Genomic DNA, 20726 nt, shown 5'->3' on the forward strand with positions numbered 1-20726 from the left:
CCGTTTCGATGTCCCACATTTTGCCGCACTCATATTTCTACTCTAATTATTTCAAGGTGCCGAGCATTTTAACGTCGTTACAAAAAAGCGTACAGTCGGCGTTATTAGGAACTACGATTCATCCGGATTGGTTTAACAACGGCATACCGGATAAAGCAAGAACTGAAGTAATACCAATTATTCTACCGAAAGTAGCAAAACCTGTTCAAATGAAAAAAGGTATGTAATTGTCGAGAATGTGTCATAGTTGTCGGTGAGATAATGTGTAAGTAGAAAAGTTAGCGGTGTTAGAGTTCAATGAAAACCCCAAAAAATATCACCGCTATTCCACCCGTGCTGTTGGCAGGTATTTGCTGCATGTAAATAAAAGTCGTTTTAAAGATTTCCAGAATTTATTCGAATTTTTGTAACTTAATTATTGTAGTATCGCCGGAGGTTGTATTACACAGCGCGATCGCCTCGGATGGTAAATACCTTTACATTCATCACAAAGACAAACTGCTGAAAGTCGGCTCCGGTTACAGTAGTACGATTAAAGGCCACGTCTATTTAACGCGTACCGATTTCCACGCCAAAGAACGAGGCTGGCTAGCCTATGCTAAGGTAACTACATTCTTAATACAAAATCTGTTTCAACGACCAACGGTTTTATATTTTTAAGCTTAAAAGATAATAAATTTTCGTTGGGCCATCCAACTATATCTGTATTTTGATATCTGATTTCTAAATAGAACTCTGTTTCATTTTGGCCGGGTGGAGTGTGTTTGATGGGGAGCAGAACATCAACAAATAAATCTAGAAATCAAACTAATCAATCAAAAAGACGGACAATTACCTATTTTAAGATTGAAGAAATCAAAATTTACTGATTGGTTTAACTTGTCTATGTAGATACTACTCATTTTGATAAAATGCTGCCTTGTTGATTTTTCTAGGGAATGCTTTTCTATAAAGATATGGACAGTGCCTCCGGAGCTTTAGCCGTAATAAATATTGAAACCCTCGATGAGGAAAAACTCTTCAAGTTCGAAGGTAAATAGATACATCATGAAATAGGAAACTCAAATTAGGTTATGAGTCTTTGAAGGTTCTTTGAATCTGAATTTTTCTTCCTTAGGGAATAATTTTGGTTCGACTGTGCTGTTTAGCGATGGTGAACATATTGGACGAGTAGCTGCCTCTAAAGATGTGAGTTAATTTTGATTCATCGCAAGATTGTCGACTTAACAGGGGCCTGATTGATGGGAAAAATTGCAATGAATGGCGGTCTGCTTGAAAAATTGTGACAAATTTTAAAAATCTGTCAAAAATCATGAAATTCTGTGAAAAAATCAAAAAGATGTCTATGTCAAAATATTTTAATCATCTTTCTGCCATATACAATGGAGCTCAGATAAATCCTGGTATTTTATTGTGAGAAAATGTGAATCCAGAATTCATTAATCTGGCCCTTGCTACAAAGAAACATAGCTTATACAATGAATGTGGATTGATTATTTCATTGTAGGATAGCTTTGTCGTACGAACGTATGATCCGACTTACAGTCCGATGCCTATCGTTAGTGAGATACCATTGAAGCTCGCTCGGAAGTGCATGGATGTTTTTGGCACAGCGCCGTTTGACAACCTGTGCGATATTCACAGTATTAATCTCGGTTGTGATGAAGAGATTCTTTCCGTTACGTCTGGCAAGGAATTCTCACTTGCTCGCACAGCAAGTGGCAAGGTAGGCAATGAATAATCAGGGTCCCTACAACTCCTTGGTTCCATAGAAACTCCTTATGAACGGAAATTGCTTTTAAAGGTGCTCGAAACAGTGATTGGAATATGAAAGTAATGTGGGCACTTCCTCAAAATTTGAAATCTTGTGCTTTAAAACACCTTGAAAACTCCTTATATCCAGGACTGACTGATCTGTAGGGACCTGTATAGGCTTACAATCTCGATTTAACCTACCTCAACTTCAATGACTTGATAATCTATTACTATTTCATTTCTTTTCTCATAGATATTTTATACGGGTAAATCATCTGTGGTAGGTATTAAACACGGTGGCGCTCCGATAGGTCGATGGAACGAACTGCCAGTCACGAAGTCACCGAGGTTCGTTCAGTATTCTGTCGGTCACGAAGGAATGCACGCGTTACTGGTCACCGAAGACGGCACGGTCTATTTCACCGGAACTCCTAAACGAGGGGAAGATGGTGAATCAGGATTAGGTATGTAAATGATAAAGCATATGCAAAATGACCTACATCTTCCTTAACAATTGTGGCAAAAATTATCTATCCTAATTGGTGTGACCAGTTTCAACTGTCAACGTTGAATTTCTTTGGTAAATTATGAAAACTTCAATTCGTTTCCATGCTATGTATGATGTTGATATCCAACGTTTTCTCTACTGTAGTGGAAGGCAGACGAGCACCGAAACCGATAAAACCAAAGAAAATGGTGAAAATGGAAAGCAAGATGGTGCTAACAACAGCCTGTAACTACGGAACTAGTGCCTTGGTTACTAAAGATGGGGAGCTTTTCATGTTCGGCAAAGACAACCAACATTGTGATGCCACCACTGGTAAGTGGGGACATTGTCTCTGATCTTATAATGTACTGGCACTTAGAATGCAATATTGGTAATCGGTATTTTCTGTGATTATCGTTGAAGGTCTTGTCACTGATTTGAAAGAAGTTACCGTCACGCAAGTGGTTTTGGGTAAAGCTCACGCAGTCGTACTGACCAGTGATGGATTCGTTTATACATTCGGTCTCAACAACAAGGGACAGTGCGGCAGAGAATTGTCGTCTGCTCCGAAAGAAGGTGAGTTATTTGAGAAAGCATCCCGTGCTCAATTCCACCGCATCTTACGGACCCAAAAACAAATTGGTATGCAGGGGTTAGACTGGGTGGCCACTGTTCTGGAAAACTCAGGGAATTTGGATAATGCTATTCAGTGCGTGTTTTTGCATCAATGAAAAATGAATGAATGTAACATTTTAAACCTTCTCTGATTCACTCAGGGAATTTTATGTAATCACATGGAAAAATCAGGGAGAACTCGAGGGATTTGTGAATGGCCCTGTAAGAGAATGCTAATTGTGATACTAACGTTTGTGGCTTTTAAAGATATCAAACCAGTTTGGAAAATCTAAATATTTATTTGATTTGATGTTCTCGCAGTGAGTAGCGTTGTAACTATGGCAGACGAAGAAGATGATATCTATTTCGAGGATATCATTTGTCCACCGGGAAATCACAAATGGAAAGATCAGGAATGTATGGTGTGTATCGTTTGCGGAGAGTGTACCGGATACGGAAACTCGTGCGTTAACAGCCTCAAAACCGAACGAAATCCTGGCCAGTAAGTTTTATATACGTAGTGAAGCAGTCGAGTATCCAGTTCCACGAAGTCTCTTTTCGAATTCTACATGTATTACACTTGTTTCAGACCGTGTGGATGTGGATCTGGTGATGCTGGCTGCGTCGAGTGCGGTATCTGTCGATCGTGTGCCGGAGTTGCTGGTGATGATGATAAACAGGAGATACTGTTTGATTTTTTTACGAAAACGAAAGAAGCCATTAAAGTGGCACATAATTTAGGTATATTTGGTAGGTTTAGATTGATAGATTTGTCCTCAGCCTGAGTGGCCTCCAATGATATATACTCAACTACCATATGTAAAGGGTTGATTATCAAATACTGTTACATAGTACTAACTTAGAAAATTTGCGTTTAAGCTTAGGAAAGCTATTGGCTTAACTTAGATCAGAGTTAAGTATGCCCAAGTTAATCATGGTTTAACTGAACTAGTAAAGCAACGGCTAACAATGATCTGTGTCCATGTACTTGGAATAAAATGGAAAGATCCCACTTGGGAATCAAGTCCACAGTTCTGACTCTTGAAATTAACTAATTTCTACTTAAGAGTCAAATGTTGAAACAAGTCCAGATTGAGATGGTTATGCTGTTGTCGTTGTATTTCAGGTCGTCGCGGTTCTCGTACTGCCGGTAATATCGGCAAACGATTCAGTGAAGAGAAATACCGCGAGCGAATCAAGAACAAAGGAGCTGCTGCGGCGTCCCCTGTAAAAAAATACTCTAAATCATGTACGTATTCAAAAGATATTCATTCTATTATACAAGGAAAAATGAAGAATTTGCGCAGTTCGTGACTTAGAAAATTCAGGGTGGTCACTTACCTGAAAATCAAGGAAAAGTTAGGAAATTTTCTTTTCTTTCAAAAAAAAGATAAGGGAAATTAGTTGGGATTGCTAGATATCCCACATAAAATCAAACAGTTTCCATATACCCGGTATGTCTTATGTTTTGGACTGTGTTAATTGATTGGATTCTTAGCAGATCAAGTCAGAGAAAAACAACATGCATGTCGGGGAATTCTTAGGGAAAAGTCAGCGGAAAAGCATGTCAAATATAAGTGGCCACCCTGAAATTTTCCTAACCGCTATATCAACCCATATTTGATCAAAATTCATCGAAGCTTTGGCCTATCGCTGAGTGCTCTGATAATTACTCTAGGAAATGATTGCAATTTTACACAATCATACTTTCAGTAAGTGAAACGAGCACCGATGCCGAGACTGAACAAGCCAAAACCGTCAGTTTGTCACCAGCCTTGGTTACTATCGGTACCGGCACGATTCCTGTAATACATATAGCAAGCGGTCTACATCACACGATAGCTCTGCTCGAAAATGGCGACGTTTACACGTTCGGTCACAATTCTTGTGGACAACTCGGCCTCGGTGATACTTCTACTCGGTACGTATCAGTTTTACATTTCATTCATGTATTCCAAATATCAAATACCGGCAATTTATACATTGTGCGGTGTCCCTAAGACTTAAAGACTCCTTCAGAATGGAAAATGCTTTTAAAGGTGCTTGAAACTCCTTTGATTTATTCATTTGTTCACTATGTTAACTCGGCATATATATTGTTCATTTCATTGTTATCTTTAAGTGAAAAATGAATTGTATATTTGATTTGAACAAAATGCAGGAAATTCCTTTAAAACCTAAAAAGATTGATATTGATTCTTAAATTTTTTGTAGTGGTACCCCATGTAAAGTAATGTTACACCATAAAGCAGTTCAAGTTGCGGCGGGCAGTTCACATTCAGTGATTTTGACATCTACTGGGATGGTCTACACTTTCGGCGCTTTTCAGGTAAATATCCGTTTACCATGCGTACTAAACCTTCGAAAATATATGGCATTTTCTAACTAATTTGTTTGGTTTGTTTCGATGTTTCAGAAGGGACAACTAGGTCGTGAAATTCCAGATGATGGCTTAAGCAAGGACAAAAAGAAATTATGGTTCTCATTGCCAGGTTACGTTCCAGGCATTGGTAAGTTGACGAAAGATTCGGATTTCTTGTAAAAACTTGACTGCATATTGTTGCTTGGATTCTTCAGTTGAAGTTTTCTACTCATAGGTATAAAGTATGGCAGGAAATGTACATGGATCGGTGCAAGCGGTGACCAGACTTACATGCGAATTGACGAGTCACTGATCAATGCTCATACATTGACGAGATCGAGCATATTTGCCAATCAGAGCTCAATCGGTAAGTGAAGTGATAACTCACGAAAACTTTCAGCAGGTTTAGTAAAGTAACAGTGGTGCTTCGTAAGTTAAATGTCTTCAAATTAAAAGATGAGAGTTTGTAAAAACATTGGTTATTGGTATTATCTGAGGATGGTGCTTGTCAATGTTCAACTTATGCAAACCTTTCTGTCAAAAACTGTTAACAATCGCAATACTTTACAGATAACAATACTTAGAACGTTTGGAGAAAAATTTCACCAAAGACTCTTTAACATATGATTCACTGTTATCTTGTAGGATTGATTCCAAACTGTGAAGAAGGTCAATCGCCAATCAAATGTCTAGTCATCAGTAAAACGGACGGAACGTGTCGAAGTTTTAGCGGAACCGATCAGGCTAATCTCGGTTTGAATAGCGTCTGCCTTGATCCTTGTTACGACGTTTTATGGAGGTACCCAACATCTTGGCTGAAATGAAATCCTTCATGCAAAAAGATTTCTGGGTTGACTTAAAAAACTAATTATCGATAACTATATTTCAGTTATTCACCCCAGCGTTCGACTGTGACGTGTTACAATATTTTACGTTCGGAGACCCGCGACCTCGAGAACCGAAGTCCAAGTGTTTGTAGTATACTCACACCTGAACTGGCCGTACCTACACGTCCAAATTCTATCATATCACGAAGCAATTGTGCACTTTATATGTTAGGTAAGTGTTTACTTTATGGCAAGTGAAACTATGGACATTTGGAAAAGATTCTTAAAACGTCCTTTTCCATAAAGGATGATATATATTCTATTATTATGACATGTAGTTATAAATATCTTCTTTACAAATAAATGTTATATACCTAAACATTACTCAGCCCTCAACGGGCTTATACAATACCAACTTCATTGATCAGACATATCCATGAATGGATTCAAGTGGCACTGAAAAAACATGAACTCTTTTTACTCCAACATTGTTCAGTGAAAGTTGCTAGAGTTATTTGATAGTTGACCATTAATGTTTGAAACTGTTGTTGTTTTGGTAGATCTTTGAAATTGTGCATCTCCTGTGCCATATTGACTAAAAGTTCCGTTCTTGTTCATATTTCTTACAGTGATGTGATGTTTTAATCTCGCGGCGTAATTATACCTTTTTTGTTCGATTTCAGGTTGTTTGGACACGTTGACGACGGCTTCACAACTTGGGCTACAAGTCGCGACCGAGGAACACGAAAAACACGCTCCGAATAAAATCTACACGAAGGAAGATTTTAGCGTCGTAAACAGATTCAAAAGTGAGTTGGTGATTATTCTTACAGATAATCAGAATTATGCGCATATCTTATTTCCTCAAATAATTAATTTTGTTACACCTATTTTAAGGTCACGGTGGAGGTTGGGGTTATTCTGATCATTCTGTCGAATCAATCCGGTTCAGTACGGACACTGATATCCTATTAGGTGGTTTTGGCCTCTTCGGTGGACGTGGACTCTATTTCGGCAAAATAAAGGTAGATTCTTACTCCACTCGGACTGTGGAAATGAAATGAAATCTTTATAATCCTTTAAACGCGAATTTTGCACCTTGTTTTTGAAGGTGTTCGATTTGGGAAATGATGGTGGAGAAAGCGAAACCTACGGCGATTTACTGGCAGAAACTGAAGAAATACCATTTGAATGCGGCCCTAGGTAATATCGATATTGATGAAATCATAAAATGGCTCAAAATCAATTCAAGTTAAAAGTACTGTGTTTGCGTACATACATCGGTTGCTTGATACTATTTCACACTATCAGGACTTATAGCTGAAAAAGGTCCAAAAAAAACCATTGATGAATGGTGGTAAACAGGGTCCCTGCGAGTCCTTGATTCCTTAAAAACTCATTCTAAACAGAAAATGCTCTAAAGGAGCTTGAAACTCCTTTAGTTTGTGCAAAATGCCTAAAATTCTTTTAAAACTCCTTCAATTTTGAGAAATAGGCAACTAGAAATATTAGTATAAAGTACACCTAAATCGATAGTTCGGAACAGGACTTTTTTTAGGCCCAATTAGGCAGTTACCAAATTGGAACCAGAGTTTAGTTAGTACAAATGATAAAAATGTGCTTAGAAAACCACAGAAATAATGGTTTACCACGATAAACAGTACCGATGTAGGAGGAATCTACTGTAATAGGGATTGTAAGTGATGCGAACACTTCCTCGAAATTTGAAATTTTCAGTAAAACTCCTTGAAAACTCCTTATATCCAGGAATGACCGACCCCGGTAAAATTAAGAACATTTGAAGATAACCGTAGTGGGTTTGAATCATGATATGTTTGATTCGGAGTTATGTGGCATTGCTTGTCCTGTCATTTTGAAATAGCTGTTGACTCTAATCGGCCTCAAACACACAGAACCCTGCCTGTCAGATACTTCCTATGAGGTCCGGATGCTCATACAATATCTAATGCAGTTGTATTATCGTTGCATGTTTACTGTTTAAACTTTTAAGGGAAAAATTTCTATTTCACCTCGATGAACCGATATTACTCACTGCAAACCAATGGTATTGCGTATGGGCTCGAATCATCGGGCCGAGCAGTGACTGCGGATCCGGTGGCCAATCTCACGTAGTCTCCGACGATCAGTGAGTATATAAACTTTCTAAATCTACCCGTCTATCTTATCGTGTATCTGTTTCTTACTATAGGGAGGTATACACAATGCTTTTGGATGACCCTGTACCGTTACAAGCGAACTACTGGTACTGTGCCTGGGCTAGTGTATCTGGCCCAAACAGTGACTGTGGCGCTTGTGGACAGGCGATGGTTATTACAGAGGACCCGTAAGTAACGGTCGGAGTCGTGTGTTTTGATGTCCACCCAGTTTATTTTCAATTCACTGACATTAGTTTCACGTTTCAGGCGGCTGTGTTTCATACATTGACGGCATGCTCTTGTAGATTTCTTCAGTTGCATATTTTTCATTCAAGAATGTGTTTTTTTTTCTTCATTTTTCCTCCTATTATGCGCGCGGATGTGTACTTCTGAGTAGATAGATACTGGGCTTGTGTTAATCACCGTACACGCAGAATAGTGTATCTTTTTCCATTAAATCTCAAAGCTTCATTTTTAGACTCTGTCAATGTATTATGTAGGTAATCTATTGAATATGTGGAGTCTAAACTCACTGTACTGTAGATATACGTATGCACTTAAACTTGTGCAGACCTTAAACACATGCTTCATATTCGTATTTATTTAGTGTTTACGTACGTACCATCTTCGGTGCACTATTTCTTCTCAAATTATAGTCGTCTTGGATGTCGTGAAAACCACATGCCCAGTGTCCCTCTCTTAGTTTCGTTTATACGATGAATCAGCTGCTGTGGTTATCAGCTTAATTGCATGAATTCCATTATTTCATCTGATATTCAGGATCGAAATAAGTAATAGATCTATTTTCATGAATTGTAAACTTTGTACCTTTGTTCATTAAATGTGATGAAGAAGTGACTGAATTTATTACTCGTTTTGGTTCTTGAATAAAGATCAGTTTTAAAATTTATGGAAACTGACTATGGCACTGATAAGTTGATTAACAGCGTGTAGCAACTGATTCAAAAAAGTAATGAATTGTTTCATATGTGTACAATGATCAGTTATAATCGTTAATATGCATCATTTTCATCTCGCGCGCTCGATATGTATTCATTGATTTACATTATGTTTGAATTTGTGATGATTGATTGAAAATTTTCATTGAATTTCGTTTATGTCTATAACAGCATTGATGAATCTATGAAGTTTATGTAGATAAACTGATATTATTCGAAATTAAATCTTCAGTAGAGTTTAGGTAGTTGAACAACCATAACAGCTTAAACACAATGAAATATCATTTTCAAATGAATAAGCAAATTCATTTGATGCGAGCGTTTTGGGGAATATTTCCCCTCATCAAGTGACTGGAAATGGATCACATAGGTACTTATATACATACTAATCTTTGATAGTCCAACCTAAAATTGACTAGTTAACCCTTTCAGTGCTGACTAATTAATACCCTATAGTGCTGGAGAAAATTTGAAAATTCTAAAAAATTCAACCCTAGTGTGTTGAACAATGGGAATACCACTATAGTGCGTCTACACCGCAGTGCGGTGTATCGTTAGTTACTAGTATTTCACTATGTTTGACACTTGCTGCCATTTTTCAATAGAGATAATTACAAATTACTAATTACATCAATACACCGCAGTGCGGTATTCTAGCAAAATCCATCACTGATTTATACACCGCACTGCGGTGTAGACGCATCGAAAGGGTTAAACATGAAGATTAATTGATTGAATAGATTCCACCACTAGATTCATTAAACGAGGGGATATGTTCCCAAAAACGTCTATATTGAATAAATTTGCTTACTCGTTTGAAAATTAGATATATTGTGTTTAGGCTATTATGGTTGTTCAAAATATTGCTCTCTGTTGCTTTAATACTGACACATGTTGCATTCTTGATGTATGTACATCCTGTGAAAAGCACGTTTTTAAAGGAATTTGTAGAGTAGAAAGTGTTCATTTTGATAGTTTAGAGCCTGAAATGGCCACCTCAACCCCACTTCATAATGTGGATTGTGGCTTAGCATGATTTTCTATTATAACCAACTAGCGTTGAAGCAGTTCCGAAAATCTTCCATTAGAATTTGAGTGATTGCTTAGTTTTTTGACTCGTCGATATCCAAAAGAAATGCGTATGTATTTGTTTTATAGGGTGGCATTCAAATTCAAAAGTTCAAAAAAGTCGAACAATGGAACGGACGTAAACGCCGGTCAAATACCGCAGATATTGTACAGGTAATTGGCACTGTAAAATTCAAAGGACATTCAGAACAATGGAATTATTTATTCCTTGACAATCTTCCCTCATGAAATTTTAAGTAAATTGACATACTGTATATAAATATTTTTGGATTTTTCAGGCTGCCCACAGCAGATAGTAACTCAGGAAGTCGTACTCATTATCCCTCGGAGCTAATCCATGTAATCAGCCCAGACTTGCCCAGAACAGTTACTCCTGTAAGCTACTTATCTCATTCAATTCTCATTACCGGCAGTTCAAGTTCCGATCGTATAGCGGCTAATCATTTTCACTCTCCACAGACCATTGTCCCATTATAAAAATTATTGTGAAATCTGTCAATATTTTAGGATTGTTTCGAGTCGTTGTTGAAATTGTTACACTGGAGTTGGAACACATTCAACGCCGTTATGATGGAGATCAGAGAGCTGAAGGGTACGAACATGGTGGCGGCCATGTTGGATTTAGAACGATTGGTGTACATAACTACAGCCACATTGAGATTGTTACGCACATATATCTGTGAGGTCTTCCCGAATGGAGGTATATATAGAGATTCAATATTCTACTTATCAAAAAAGAGAAAAGTAATGAAAGAGGATTCGTAACATATCCTTTTAATTGCAGGGACGAAAAAGCAAAGACCTGAATCGACGAAGCTCGCTGAAGCAGTAGGTGAAACTCGCGCGTTACTGAGACGTATTCTAACAGAAAATAGAGCCAACATTTACCATCGCGAGAGCATTTCAGTGCCCGGTTCCGAGCCAAAATACATCAAACTCGGACACCAAATCCTGGAAGAATGCCACGAGACGTTCGTCGCTTGTTTCCACGCGTTTTATCCGACTGGAAGTTTGAAATGGTTGTGTTTATGTGATCTGTTGAATCTAATCGACCCGGTTTGTAGAATCTTATAAGCTAGTTAAATTTATGAAATCACACTCTGTTGTATTCTCTTTAATACATTCACTACCGCCGTGTTTCTTCTCGGTTACTACTACGAGTTATCTCGTAGTTTGCAATCGAACGAGTACGTAGTCAGCCATTGTTCAAAAATTGACCGATGAGCATTGGGGGAATAAAGAGGGTTCGTTCACGTTGCCAGCCAATCAGTAACTGATTCATTCATTTTTGCCGGAGTACAAGTATCTAACTGTGAATAGGAACGATCACTCGTAGTGGCTATGATGAAAGACCCAGATATCTGAGATATCCGGCAGTGGCACATTTGTACTTCAAAGTAATAGATATTGGTCTGGCGATGTTGAAATTGTATCATTCTTGTTCATATATAGAGCTATCACGACGTAGAAGGAATCGGTCGTTTATTAGCGGCGGTGATGGAAGCGTTATGTCATCCGACGGTTAAACTCAGTAACGTGCTGCCAGTTATGTGTGAATACGAAACGCAATTACTGCTAAAACAACAATATAAACTCGACGATAACAGCCCGGATTCTCCACAGAGCGGAGACCTCAATAGTTTCCCATTGCTTATAGCTCACATGACTCACCGAACTGAGGTATGTATACTTAGCATTGTAGTGTACATGTATGTGAGTTTTGGAACCTTGGGTTCGGCCACAGTTCCGACTACACTTGACTTGGAATAAATAATTTCTACCAGAACCTGATAAAGAGATTTTGCATCGTTTCTATTAAAGGTTGAAGGTATTGGTACTAGTCATATGTTCAAAGATATTCTCGATAAGTTACTATCAATAGTCACTTTGTCGGTGAAACAGGCTTTGAGTAAAGAACGCGTTTCGTATTCCGACGAACTAGTACTGAATACCTGCACGCTGTTAACGGCAATCATCAGTGAACTGACCGCTGCGGCTGCTGGATCTGAGGTATGTTATCTATTTCATATAAGCATTGTTTTAAGTAGTTTAGGCTGTGAACGAAGTGCAGGTAGAGCCTTGCCGAAAAGATGGTTGCCCAATCCTCAGCTATTTTGGAAAATAGTTCGTGGAGATACTAATTGATAAGATAGAAATTTTAAGTAGGTGTTTCATTACGTAGGATTGCAAAAAATGTTTTCATCTGTATAGTATTTCGTATTACGGTAGTTAAAAACTGGTAGTTAGAACGTCAGGGGTGGGATTGATGTGAAAAACTGCAAAGAATAGATGGCTGCTTAGAAAATGTGAAAATATGAGAAATCTGTGATTGATCATGAAAATGTTATTGCACTTAATGAAGAAAAAAAATTTGAAAAATCTTGGAAAATTATGTGCACATCTCAAGAGTCCTGATATTTTGTCTCGAATAAAGGGGACGAATGTAAGGATCTGAAAAAAATGTGATAATTCTATAGTTCATCAATCTGACCCCTTGATGGTTACGTATACTTTAATTTATCTGTTGTTTTGTTTGTTCATAGGGTGAAAGCCCGACTGCAAGTCGACCGTTGTTTACAACACCGAACAGATTTACACGCATGAGTCAGAATGCCTACTGGAACCCGGGCAACGGTTCACCGGACGCGATATGTTTCAGCGTCGATCGGCCGGGAATTGTTATAGCTGGTGTCGGCGTGTACGGTGGGGGTTCTCACTGGGATTACGAACTAGAACTTCTAGACGAAGTCCATGTAAGTTTTATCAATGTACTCATATCAGGAAAAAAATGAATCATAATCATGAGAAGAACTGATTAGAAGATTTGTAGAGAAGCGTTGTTAGAGATAGATAATATGCAACTAATGCGTAGTAGCTTGTATCTTGAATAAAGAAGCTACTATGCATCAGTAGCGAAAGCTTATATCTTCAATACTAGATAATTATGTTTTATTCGATGTTTTCGATTATTTTCAGTCGGAAGGCACGCATGACCCATCTCACACTCAACGTTGGAATAGTATCGAACTGGCTAAAGGATCTTACGGTTCCGATGACTGCACTAACAACATCAGCGAACTGAAATTCGAACGACCCATTCCGATTAAAGTATGTTTGTGTGTAGAATTTTAAAAATCTCATTCTTAAAACCTTTAATTTGCTGGGTAACAAAACAATTTGATCAATCGCATCGGTCTTTTACAGGAGGGAGTTAAATACGCTATTCGATTACGCAATCACGGGCCGAGAACCTTCAACGGTGATGGCGGACAGTCGAAAGTCAAATGTCAAGATGGAACTACATTTCTATTCAGCGCGTGTTCATTAAGTAGTAACGGTACGAATCACACGCGAGGACAAATACCACATATTCTATACTACAGGTCTGTATTACATTGAACAAATACAATTGCATAGCTAAATCAGTTGAAGTCATTGTCTGAGAACTTTTTCATCGCAAATATGCAACAGTCAGTTACGAATTGGTACACGGTTGTATTACTGTGTTTGTTTATTTCAGTGCCCCTCAAGAAGGTGAAAACCGACTTCAGAGCAGTAAAATGATAGCCGAATACCAGGCGCGCAAAAGCATCATTTCGTTGATCGGATCGATAATCAGAGCGGCGACTGACATTCTACACAAAGCTCACAGTTGTTTAGGTAACGGTTATATAATCACTTACCCGGTAATACATTTTGTAAACAGTCTGACCTGTGTCGAGAATTGGCTTTAACGTGTTCTATGATTGTTGTAGATCAAGAAGTGATTAGAATACTCGGTTCAGCGCAGATATTTTGTACGTTGCTCCCGCTGGTGTTCGCTTACATCGGACCGGTGGCATCTCAGGATCCTAGGGTAGGTTTTCTAATCGACTTTCTAAAATCGAGAATTTGAAGATCGTGGTCATCCTGTAAAATGATTCGATTTGTCGTTGTAGAGCGCTGTACAAGTTCTGAATTTGGTTCAGGAGATTTTGCCATCTGTTGCGTCGATCAACAGTAAACTCTTGCCGTTAGTGAGTTCGAATCAACCGGAGATCGGTCCATTGAATTTCGAGTCGTCGACGACGTCGAGTCATTACGCCGAAATCGAAAGCGATCATCCGTACAAGCCGGCGACGGTCGCCAATTATCGTCTGACGTTTCCGTCGGAGGTGAAGTGGATTTCGATTGAGTTCGACTCGCAGTGCGGAACGGCCCAGGTCGAGGATACGTTGCAGTTGTACATTCCCTCCAGCGCGATGATCGGTGGCCCTAAAGCTCCGTCGCTGACCGGCAGTATTACGCAGAAATCCGCCATCGCGATCGAAGAGAAAGACGTCGATCTGACCGATAGCGTGCCGGTTTTACGGAAATTTTACGGTTTAGACAATTGGCCCCAAATGGCTATCGTTTTACCTGGTAAGTCGGTGATAATCAACCTGTACTCCTCTACCCACCCCCTGCAGAAAAATCATCGAACAATTTTTTTCGTCTTTGTCCAGGCAATGAAGTTTGCTTTTCATTGGAAACGGCGTCCGACTACGTGAAAGATGACAAAGCTTGCTTTTATGGATTTAAATGTTCGGCAGTTGGCTACGAATGGACCGGAAAACCTGAAGAAGTATTTAGTTCGAAACCATCCATTAAATCGTTCTGAAATTCGATGTAGGCTTAGGTTTGATTATGTCCATATATTGTCCATTCATAGGGATTGCTGCAATTGGAAAAAGCTATAACTTATCTAGGTGGAATGTGCGCTTCTGCGTTGATGAGAAAAGATATCATCCTACCTCCTGGTATGTTAGACTTTCTTAACTAAAACCTATACTTTAGAAGATATCGATCAATTTTTTATCGTCTGTTATGTGTGAATTTCAGTAACAATAGAAGAAGCTGAAGAAGATCTCGATTCGCTAGAAGAAAGCGCCGAACAAGTATTCCAAGCTCATTCCGGATTGCTCGGTAAAGGCTTTGCTCTGTCTCATTCTCTGACGATATCTCAGGCATTAGAAGGCAGTCTTCCGTACAGCTGGCAGTCAAACGAACGCGCGTTTCTGAAAGACTTCGTCGCTTGTTCACCGGGTACAAGCGGTGGCAGATTAGCGAGGTATGATTTTGTATCTTTTGTGGAGTGGTCTGTACTTCCCCCGGGCTTACCCTTGTATGCACTAATGTACATGTAGTTATATTCATCTGTAAAAACATGCACTCTTGAGCCTGATGTCTATTTCAACTTTGCTTGAGAGGACATTAGATGGCCTAGCTCAGTCAGATTTAGTAGTACATAGGTCTTATGTCTGATGTAGGCATGGAAACATATGATTAAACATTCAAATTAACGGAGTTGCTTTTCTCTATTTCACCCCAATCAAAGAGAATTTTGGCAATCCTTCAGTACATGCTCTCTAGCTCAATTTTAACGACATATTCTCACTGTATTTTCAGGTGGTTACAGCCCGACTCGTATCTAGATCCAAAACAATGCGAAGTAATGTGTAATAAAGATGATTTACAGTGTAGCTGGCCTACTGTAATAACTGTTCATACGAAGGATCAATACGGTCACCTCGTCGATGTCCCCATTCTGAAGGTTCGAGTTAAAAATTACTTAATACTCGGTGAAAATGTGGGATCCTTAATTTCTGTATGCCCGCACATTTTCAGGTGGAAGTGAAAGCCATACCTGTTGACAATAAAGAATCCTCCGGCGAAGATACGAAAAAACTACGCCGTTTCAGTCGACCCGACGAACTGACCTGTCTGATATTCGGAGGTCATCCCCCTCCGCGACTGGACGTTCCGTACGATGTCACGATCAAAGATAAAAAAGACGCTTATCACTCTATCTGTATGATGAAGGTATGTACTGGTATATTCCATGAACGTATTTTCAATCTGGTTTTGAAATAAACTTCTCGGGTAGGTTTTATAGACTGGTGTCGTCATTAACCCGGGGGGTTAGCTCAATTCATTTTCAATTGAGTTAACCCCTGGGTTAAAGTTAACAGGGCCTGGTTTCGGATTAATACTAGTCTCAATGCTGCTGCCGCAGTGTTTCTTTCAAGTTGCTTCTACGAGTTATCTCGTAGTTGGCAACAGAGCTTTAACGTAGTCAGCTATTGTTAAAAATTCAATAATGAGCATTGTGAATGAAGAAAAGTTAGTTCACATTGCCAGCTAATCAGGTACTCTGTCATTCCAATTACCAGCCAGAGTGCTAATAACTAGTGTATAAGAGGAATACGCTACAAGATAACTCGTAGTCTCAATAGCGGCAGCACCCGAAATACGATGTATCTCGTAGTTAACAGCGAACATAGTTCAAGAGACCGGGTTACCAAAAAAAGGGTTTCTTGTAGGCCTAACTGGGATTTGTTACCAATCTGTTTGTTACACCAGGATCGACTCTGTCAGTGATTCATGTTTCTTCTCAATTGATTCCAGGCTTATGAAAATTATTCTTTCGAGGAACTTCGCTTTGCGTCGCCGACGATCCGTCGACCGAGTGAAAATATGCTCGTACGCGCGAATAACGATGGCACGTACGCAGCGAGTTGGACACCAGGAGGCACTGGTTTCTATAACATCGTCATGACTATCGACGGTTTTGAAACAGGTGAGACGGGTTATTTTTGCGTCCTCTGGTAATGCGCCGCCTACGGTTTGCGTAATCATCGCGCAGTGTTTCCGAGAAGAAATGAGGAAACCTGCTTCCACCATTAACCTACCTACTCATTAATGCAATATTATCAATCCTCGGATGACTTAGCATCCGCAGGTCGGGTTTTAACTGACTTACCATCACAAAAACCCCATTTTCAAAGAAAGAAAATTATTATTTCATTTTATATTGAATTCTCAGGTGAAGCCTATAAAGTTGAAGTCAAAGATCCACCTCTTGGAGTCACTCCACCTACAAAAGGCACTACTAAGAAGCCTTCTCATATTCCGAGCAAGGTAATTACTGAAACTACACCCGGTAAATACATGTTTTCTTAAGATATCATTTGCTATTCAGTGTTCTATCATTCTCCAGACTCGTAAATTCATCGGGAAACACAGCGCCGGTCTGCGCGTCCGACAAAATCCTTCTTTGCAGAGTGAAGAGATCGGAATTATTCCTCCGAATGGCATTATTGCCTTCACCGATGAGGTAAATAGTAGTTGAGCTATAAACACGAATGCTTCTATCGCTAGAAATGATCGGCAAATTGAAATGCGCAAATTGTTGCTGATATTTCAGATCCATAACGACGACGGTGTGTGGGTTCGATTGAGCAATCACTCGATTAAAGAATTCTGCTCAAATGGACATACGGAGGCCTGGTGTTTACAGTACAATCAACACCTCGGCAAAACCCTGCTCGTACCCGTCGATGAGCCGAAATCGATCCTCGACGAGATCATCAAAGAAACGTCGACTCGTAAAATGCCGGATATCCTTCGAGAGCCGTCGTTGAAAGGTCGAGCCGGTGGTCCGGGGGTTTATCAGGTCGTCAAATGCGGCCCGTCGGGTCATAATATTCGCTGCCATCCGACGATGAAAGCAACGCCAGTCGGAATGCTCGTCCTCGGAAATCAACTCACAGCTACTGAAGATGTAAGTTGTTTAAAGTTAGTTCATTTCTAAAGGTCTCCATGAAATCAGCCCGACACTGATAATGCATGCCCTTCTGTAGCTGACTAACTTCAAAATGAAGTCAAACATTCTGATTTGCAGTCAAACAATCTCATATCATACACAAGGTCTCGATTCTGGTATGAGAAATGTGGAGGCTGTCGTTCCAAAATACTTAGATAATGTATTGCACCTTCCTCGTTGTTGTATTTAATTTAGATCGTGAATGCTGAAGGCGTTTGGGTGAAATTAGACCACACCAGTCAACAGCATTACTGTCACGAAATGGAAGGAGAATCGTGGTCGTTAGCCGTCGGGGTCGACGATATCGTTTATCTTCAACACGAATCGGAACTCAGCGCCGATTCTGATAACGGCGGCGGCCTCTCACAAGGCGAACCGATGTTCGGGTACGCCGCTGCCGCCGGCGGCAATGCGCCCGTAGTCGAACCGGCACCGATGGCGAACGGCTGCCTCGAACCGCCGCCGAAGGGATTCGATTTCACAAACGCGCAACAAGTTCCTACCTTCACAGTGTTCAACAATATCAAAAATACAAGTAAGTGTAGATAATCACTTAATGAAAAAATATTTTCATTAATGTATTACATGTATATTTCAGTTCCGTTGTTTATGTTTATTTCAATTCGTTTATTTCTAAATTAATAACTAAAGACCCACACTGAACCGCTTAGATTGATCTTAAACTTAATTTTGAATGTACTGTTTTGACTGCCGATCTATCGTCCAGTAAATTCAGCTCGTAAATCATATACATGTATGTAAATTGACATTTTAAGAATTTGTATATCTTTTCTATGTTGGCTGTATTTGTTTTAGGTTCTGCAGGTTAACTACTGACCTGGAAAACCTGAAACATCTAGAAAAAATCAGGGAAAACTCAGGGATTTTGACAAATTTTACCAAAAACCTGGGCCCGGTTTCATAGACTGACTATCAAAGTTTTCCCTAGGGGTAAATCCTCAATCTGCCACCATAGTATCAAAGAGAAACCATGGTTATAACTGACATATTTCAAAATGTTCCCAGGGAATATTTTGCTTCCACATCTATGAAACCCAGCCCTGGAAAACTTTAGACAATGCTACTGACCACATGAATGAATTGTAACATTTTTAACCTGGAAATATTTCTGATTCACTGGGGGAATTTTGTGTAATCACATGATGAGGTAAATAGAAATGAGGCAGAAAGTGGCCACCCTGTTCTGTTTCTCGAAAAACATAAAATCCGAATTTTCGAATCAATTTCATCTAGGATCTGATTTTAACTCATTTCACTTACGCACATGCAAATAATCCAATTTCAAAATGAATTTGAAATTCATCTACATTATCAAGTGTGGTTTAGCATTTGCGTTTTTCTGTAAAACGATATCTCTACATTTTACGAATGAAATAAACATCGACCGATCAATGTATTAGAAATGAAAACTGTTGCAGATACTGCCGCATTTCCTCGGCCGGTCGTTTTCGGCCATTTAGATCGTCCCCCGGCGCCGACGCCGATGCGTGCAAGTGAGTGATTCGTTATTTGTGAATCCGTCGTCGTCGTCGTGGTTGTCTTGCATACGTCGTAGTTTAGATCAAATTTCACACCCGTTTTCTAGCACAGATTTGTGAAGTTTTTTAAACATGAAAATCCGATTTATTGATACGTGAAAGTTTGTATTCCGGCGCTGTTTTCCTCGGCCACATTTATGTCGATACGCTTTGATTGAAACTCTTCTAACCCTTTAAAGTCCTGGACCCGGTTCCACAGGAGTTAGAGTTAACTCCGAGTTAAAATTAGTTCATTTTCAATAATGAGTTAACTCAAGAGTTAAATCTTTACTCAGAAGTGTGGAACTGGGCCCTGATTACATTATTTTATGTCATTTGATTTTAATCGAATTGCTTTAGACAGTTTTTGAATGTTAGTTTACGATGTCTCAATTTACTTGAATTACATTTTACGTCATTTGATTATTCTCAGTATATCTTCTTGTCTCGTTTTAAGTCTAGGTTGTTTTTATTCCTTATTATGATTAGTGTAGCCTTTTCATCTTTTACCCGCGGAGTAAAAAGTATTCGTATTTTTTTGTTTGAACAGTTGATGAAAAGAAAGGGCTACGAGTTGCCACCAAAGGACCAATGCATGTACCAAAACCAACTGATGAAAACCATAAACGCATTGATGATAGCCACTTATATACAGGTATATACTCCTATAGCCATCTTACCCGTGTCTCATTTTTGCCGGATTATTTGAAGTTTTTCATTCTCTTCATGATAGAGTATGGTTCTCCGCCCAAGGCCGGAGTTAGCGGCAAACCCCCTCCTGGATCGCCAGTCCATCGCGGGGTTTCCAAACTGAGTCCGAAACAACGCGCCGAGAAACCGCAACCTCTGGCGGTCCCTCCGTCTGCTCCTCCACCATCAGAATTATCGGAGAAAGACAAGGAAATTCCACCGGAACTGCAAGGTGTCTCGGTGAAAGATCTCGTGAAAGCCTTAGGTGAGATATTAACTAATTCATTTCATTCATTTCAACGGAAAGTTACCAGCGACTAGCTGCTGATTTTAGAATGATCTGGCAACAGGTTTTTGAGACTCTGATTGCGGTTGAGGGAGAGCTTTCATTTACCACTTCCTTATACACCACCGAACTTACCAGAAATGAAGCTATATCAGCCATATTGAACATCCTCACATACGAAATGTGTTTTGTAGAAGGCCGTTAGACTTAAGCTTTTTGTAATGATGTATATATATCGTTAGAATTGCACTATAATACACCTTAAGGTGAAATGATGAATAAGTATTGTTTCGTTGTTGTGTTCTATGCGAAGTTTTGATATAGAAATACATGAAAAC

At 39.3% G+C, this 20726-nt stretch overlaps 1 protein-coding gene across 1 annotated transcript in view; it reads left to right on the forward strand.

Moving 5' to 3' along the window:
• LOC141905661 (E3 ubiquitin-protein ligase MYCBP2-like) overlaps positions 1–20726 on the forward strand; it is a 39605-nt gene that overhangs the window by 2881 nt on the left and 15998 nt on the right. The window contains exons 6-50 of the mRNA XM_074794628.1: positions 57–219; positions 425–603; positions 936–1032; positions 1118–1188; positions 1508–1726; positions 2009–2219; positions 2408–2575; positions 2666–2818; positions 3179–3359; positions 3447–3598; positions 3984–4106; positions 4571–4778; positions 5072–5186; positions 5274–5367; positions 5455–5586; positions 5865–6018; positions 6109–6278; positions 6730–6855; positions 6944–7071; positions 7158–7249; positions 8256–8390; positions 10320–10403; positions 10529–10625; positions 10758–10950; positions 11035–11306; positions 11703–11930; positions 12072–12260; positions 12794–13003; positions 13227–13358; positions 13455–13633; positions 13771–13910; positions 14006–14106; positions 14189–14651; positions 14735–14853; positions 14941–15028; positions 15111–15339; positions 15678–15822; positions 15897–16091; positions 16677–16848; positions 17095–17189; positions 17269–17385; positions 17476–17832; positions 18070–18409; positions 19963–20067; positions 20146–20367. Of these exons, the coding sequence (XP_074650729.1) occupies positions 57–219; positions 425–603; positions 936–1032; positions 1118–1188; positions 1508–1726; positions 2009–2219; positions 2408–2575; positions 2666–2818; positions 3179–3359; positions 3447–3598; positions 3984–4106; positions 4571–4778; positions 5072–5186; positions 5274–5367; positions 5455–5586; positions 5865–6018; positions 6109–6278; positions 6730–6855; positions 6944–7071; positions 7158–7249; positions 8256–8390; positions 10320–10403; positions 10529–10625; positions 10758–10950; positions 11035–11306; positions 11703–11930; positions 12072–12260; positions 12794–13003; positions 13227–13358; positions 13455–13633; positions 13771–13910; positions 14006–14106; positions 14189–14651; positions 14735–14853; positions 14941–15028; positions 15111–15339; positions 15678–15822; positions 15897–16091; positions 16677–16848; positions 17095–17189; positions 17269–17385; positions 17476–17832; positions 18070–18409; positions 19963–20067; positions 20146–20367 (7543 nt within the window). The remainder of the gene's footprint in view (positions 1–56; positions 220–424; positions 604–935; positions 1033–1117; positions 1189–1507; positions 1727–2008; positions 2220–2407; positions 2576–2665; positions 2819–3178; positions 3360–3446; positions 3599–3983; positions 4107–4570; positions 4779–5071; positions 5187–5273; positions 5368–5454; positions 5587–5864; positions 6019–6108; positions 6279–6729; positions 6856–6943; positions 7072–7157; positions 7250–8255; positions 8391–10319; positions 10404–10528; positions 10626–10757; positions 10951–11034; positions 11307–11702; positions 11931–12071; positions 12261–12793; positions 13004–13226; positions 13359–13454; positions 13634–13770; positions 13911–14005; positions 14107–14188; positions 14652–14734; positions 14854–14940; positions 15029–15110; positions 15340–15677; positions 15823–15896; positions 16092–16676; positions 16849–17094; positions 17190–17268; positions 17386–17475; positions 17833–18069; positions 18410–19962; positions 20068–20145; positions 20368–20726) is intronic.

This window comes from Tubulanus polymorphus, chromosome 5, assembly GCF_964204645.1.
Source record: "Tubulanus polymorphus chromosome 5, tnTubPoly1.2, whole genome shotgun sequence".
In the NCBI taxonomy this organism is placed as follows: Eukaryota; Metazoa; Nemertea; class Palaeonemertea; order Tubulaniformes; family Tubulanidae; genus Tubulanus; species Tubulanus polymorphus.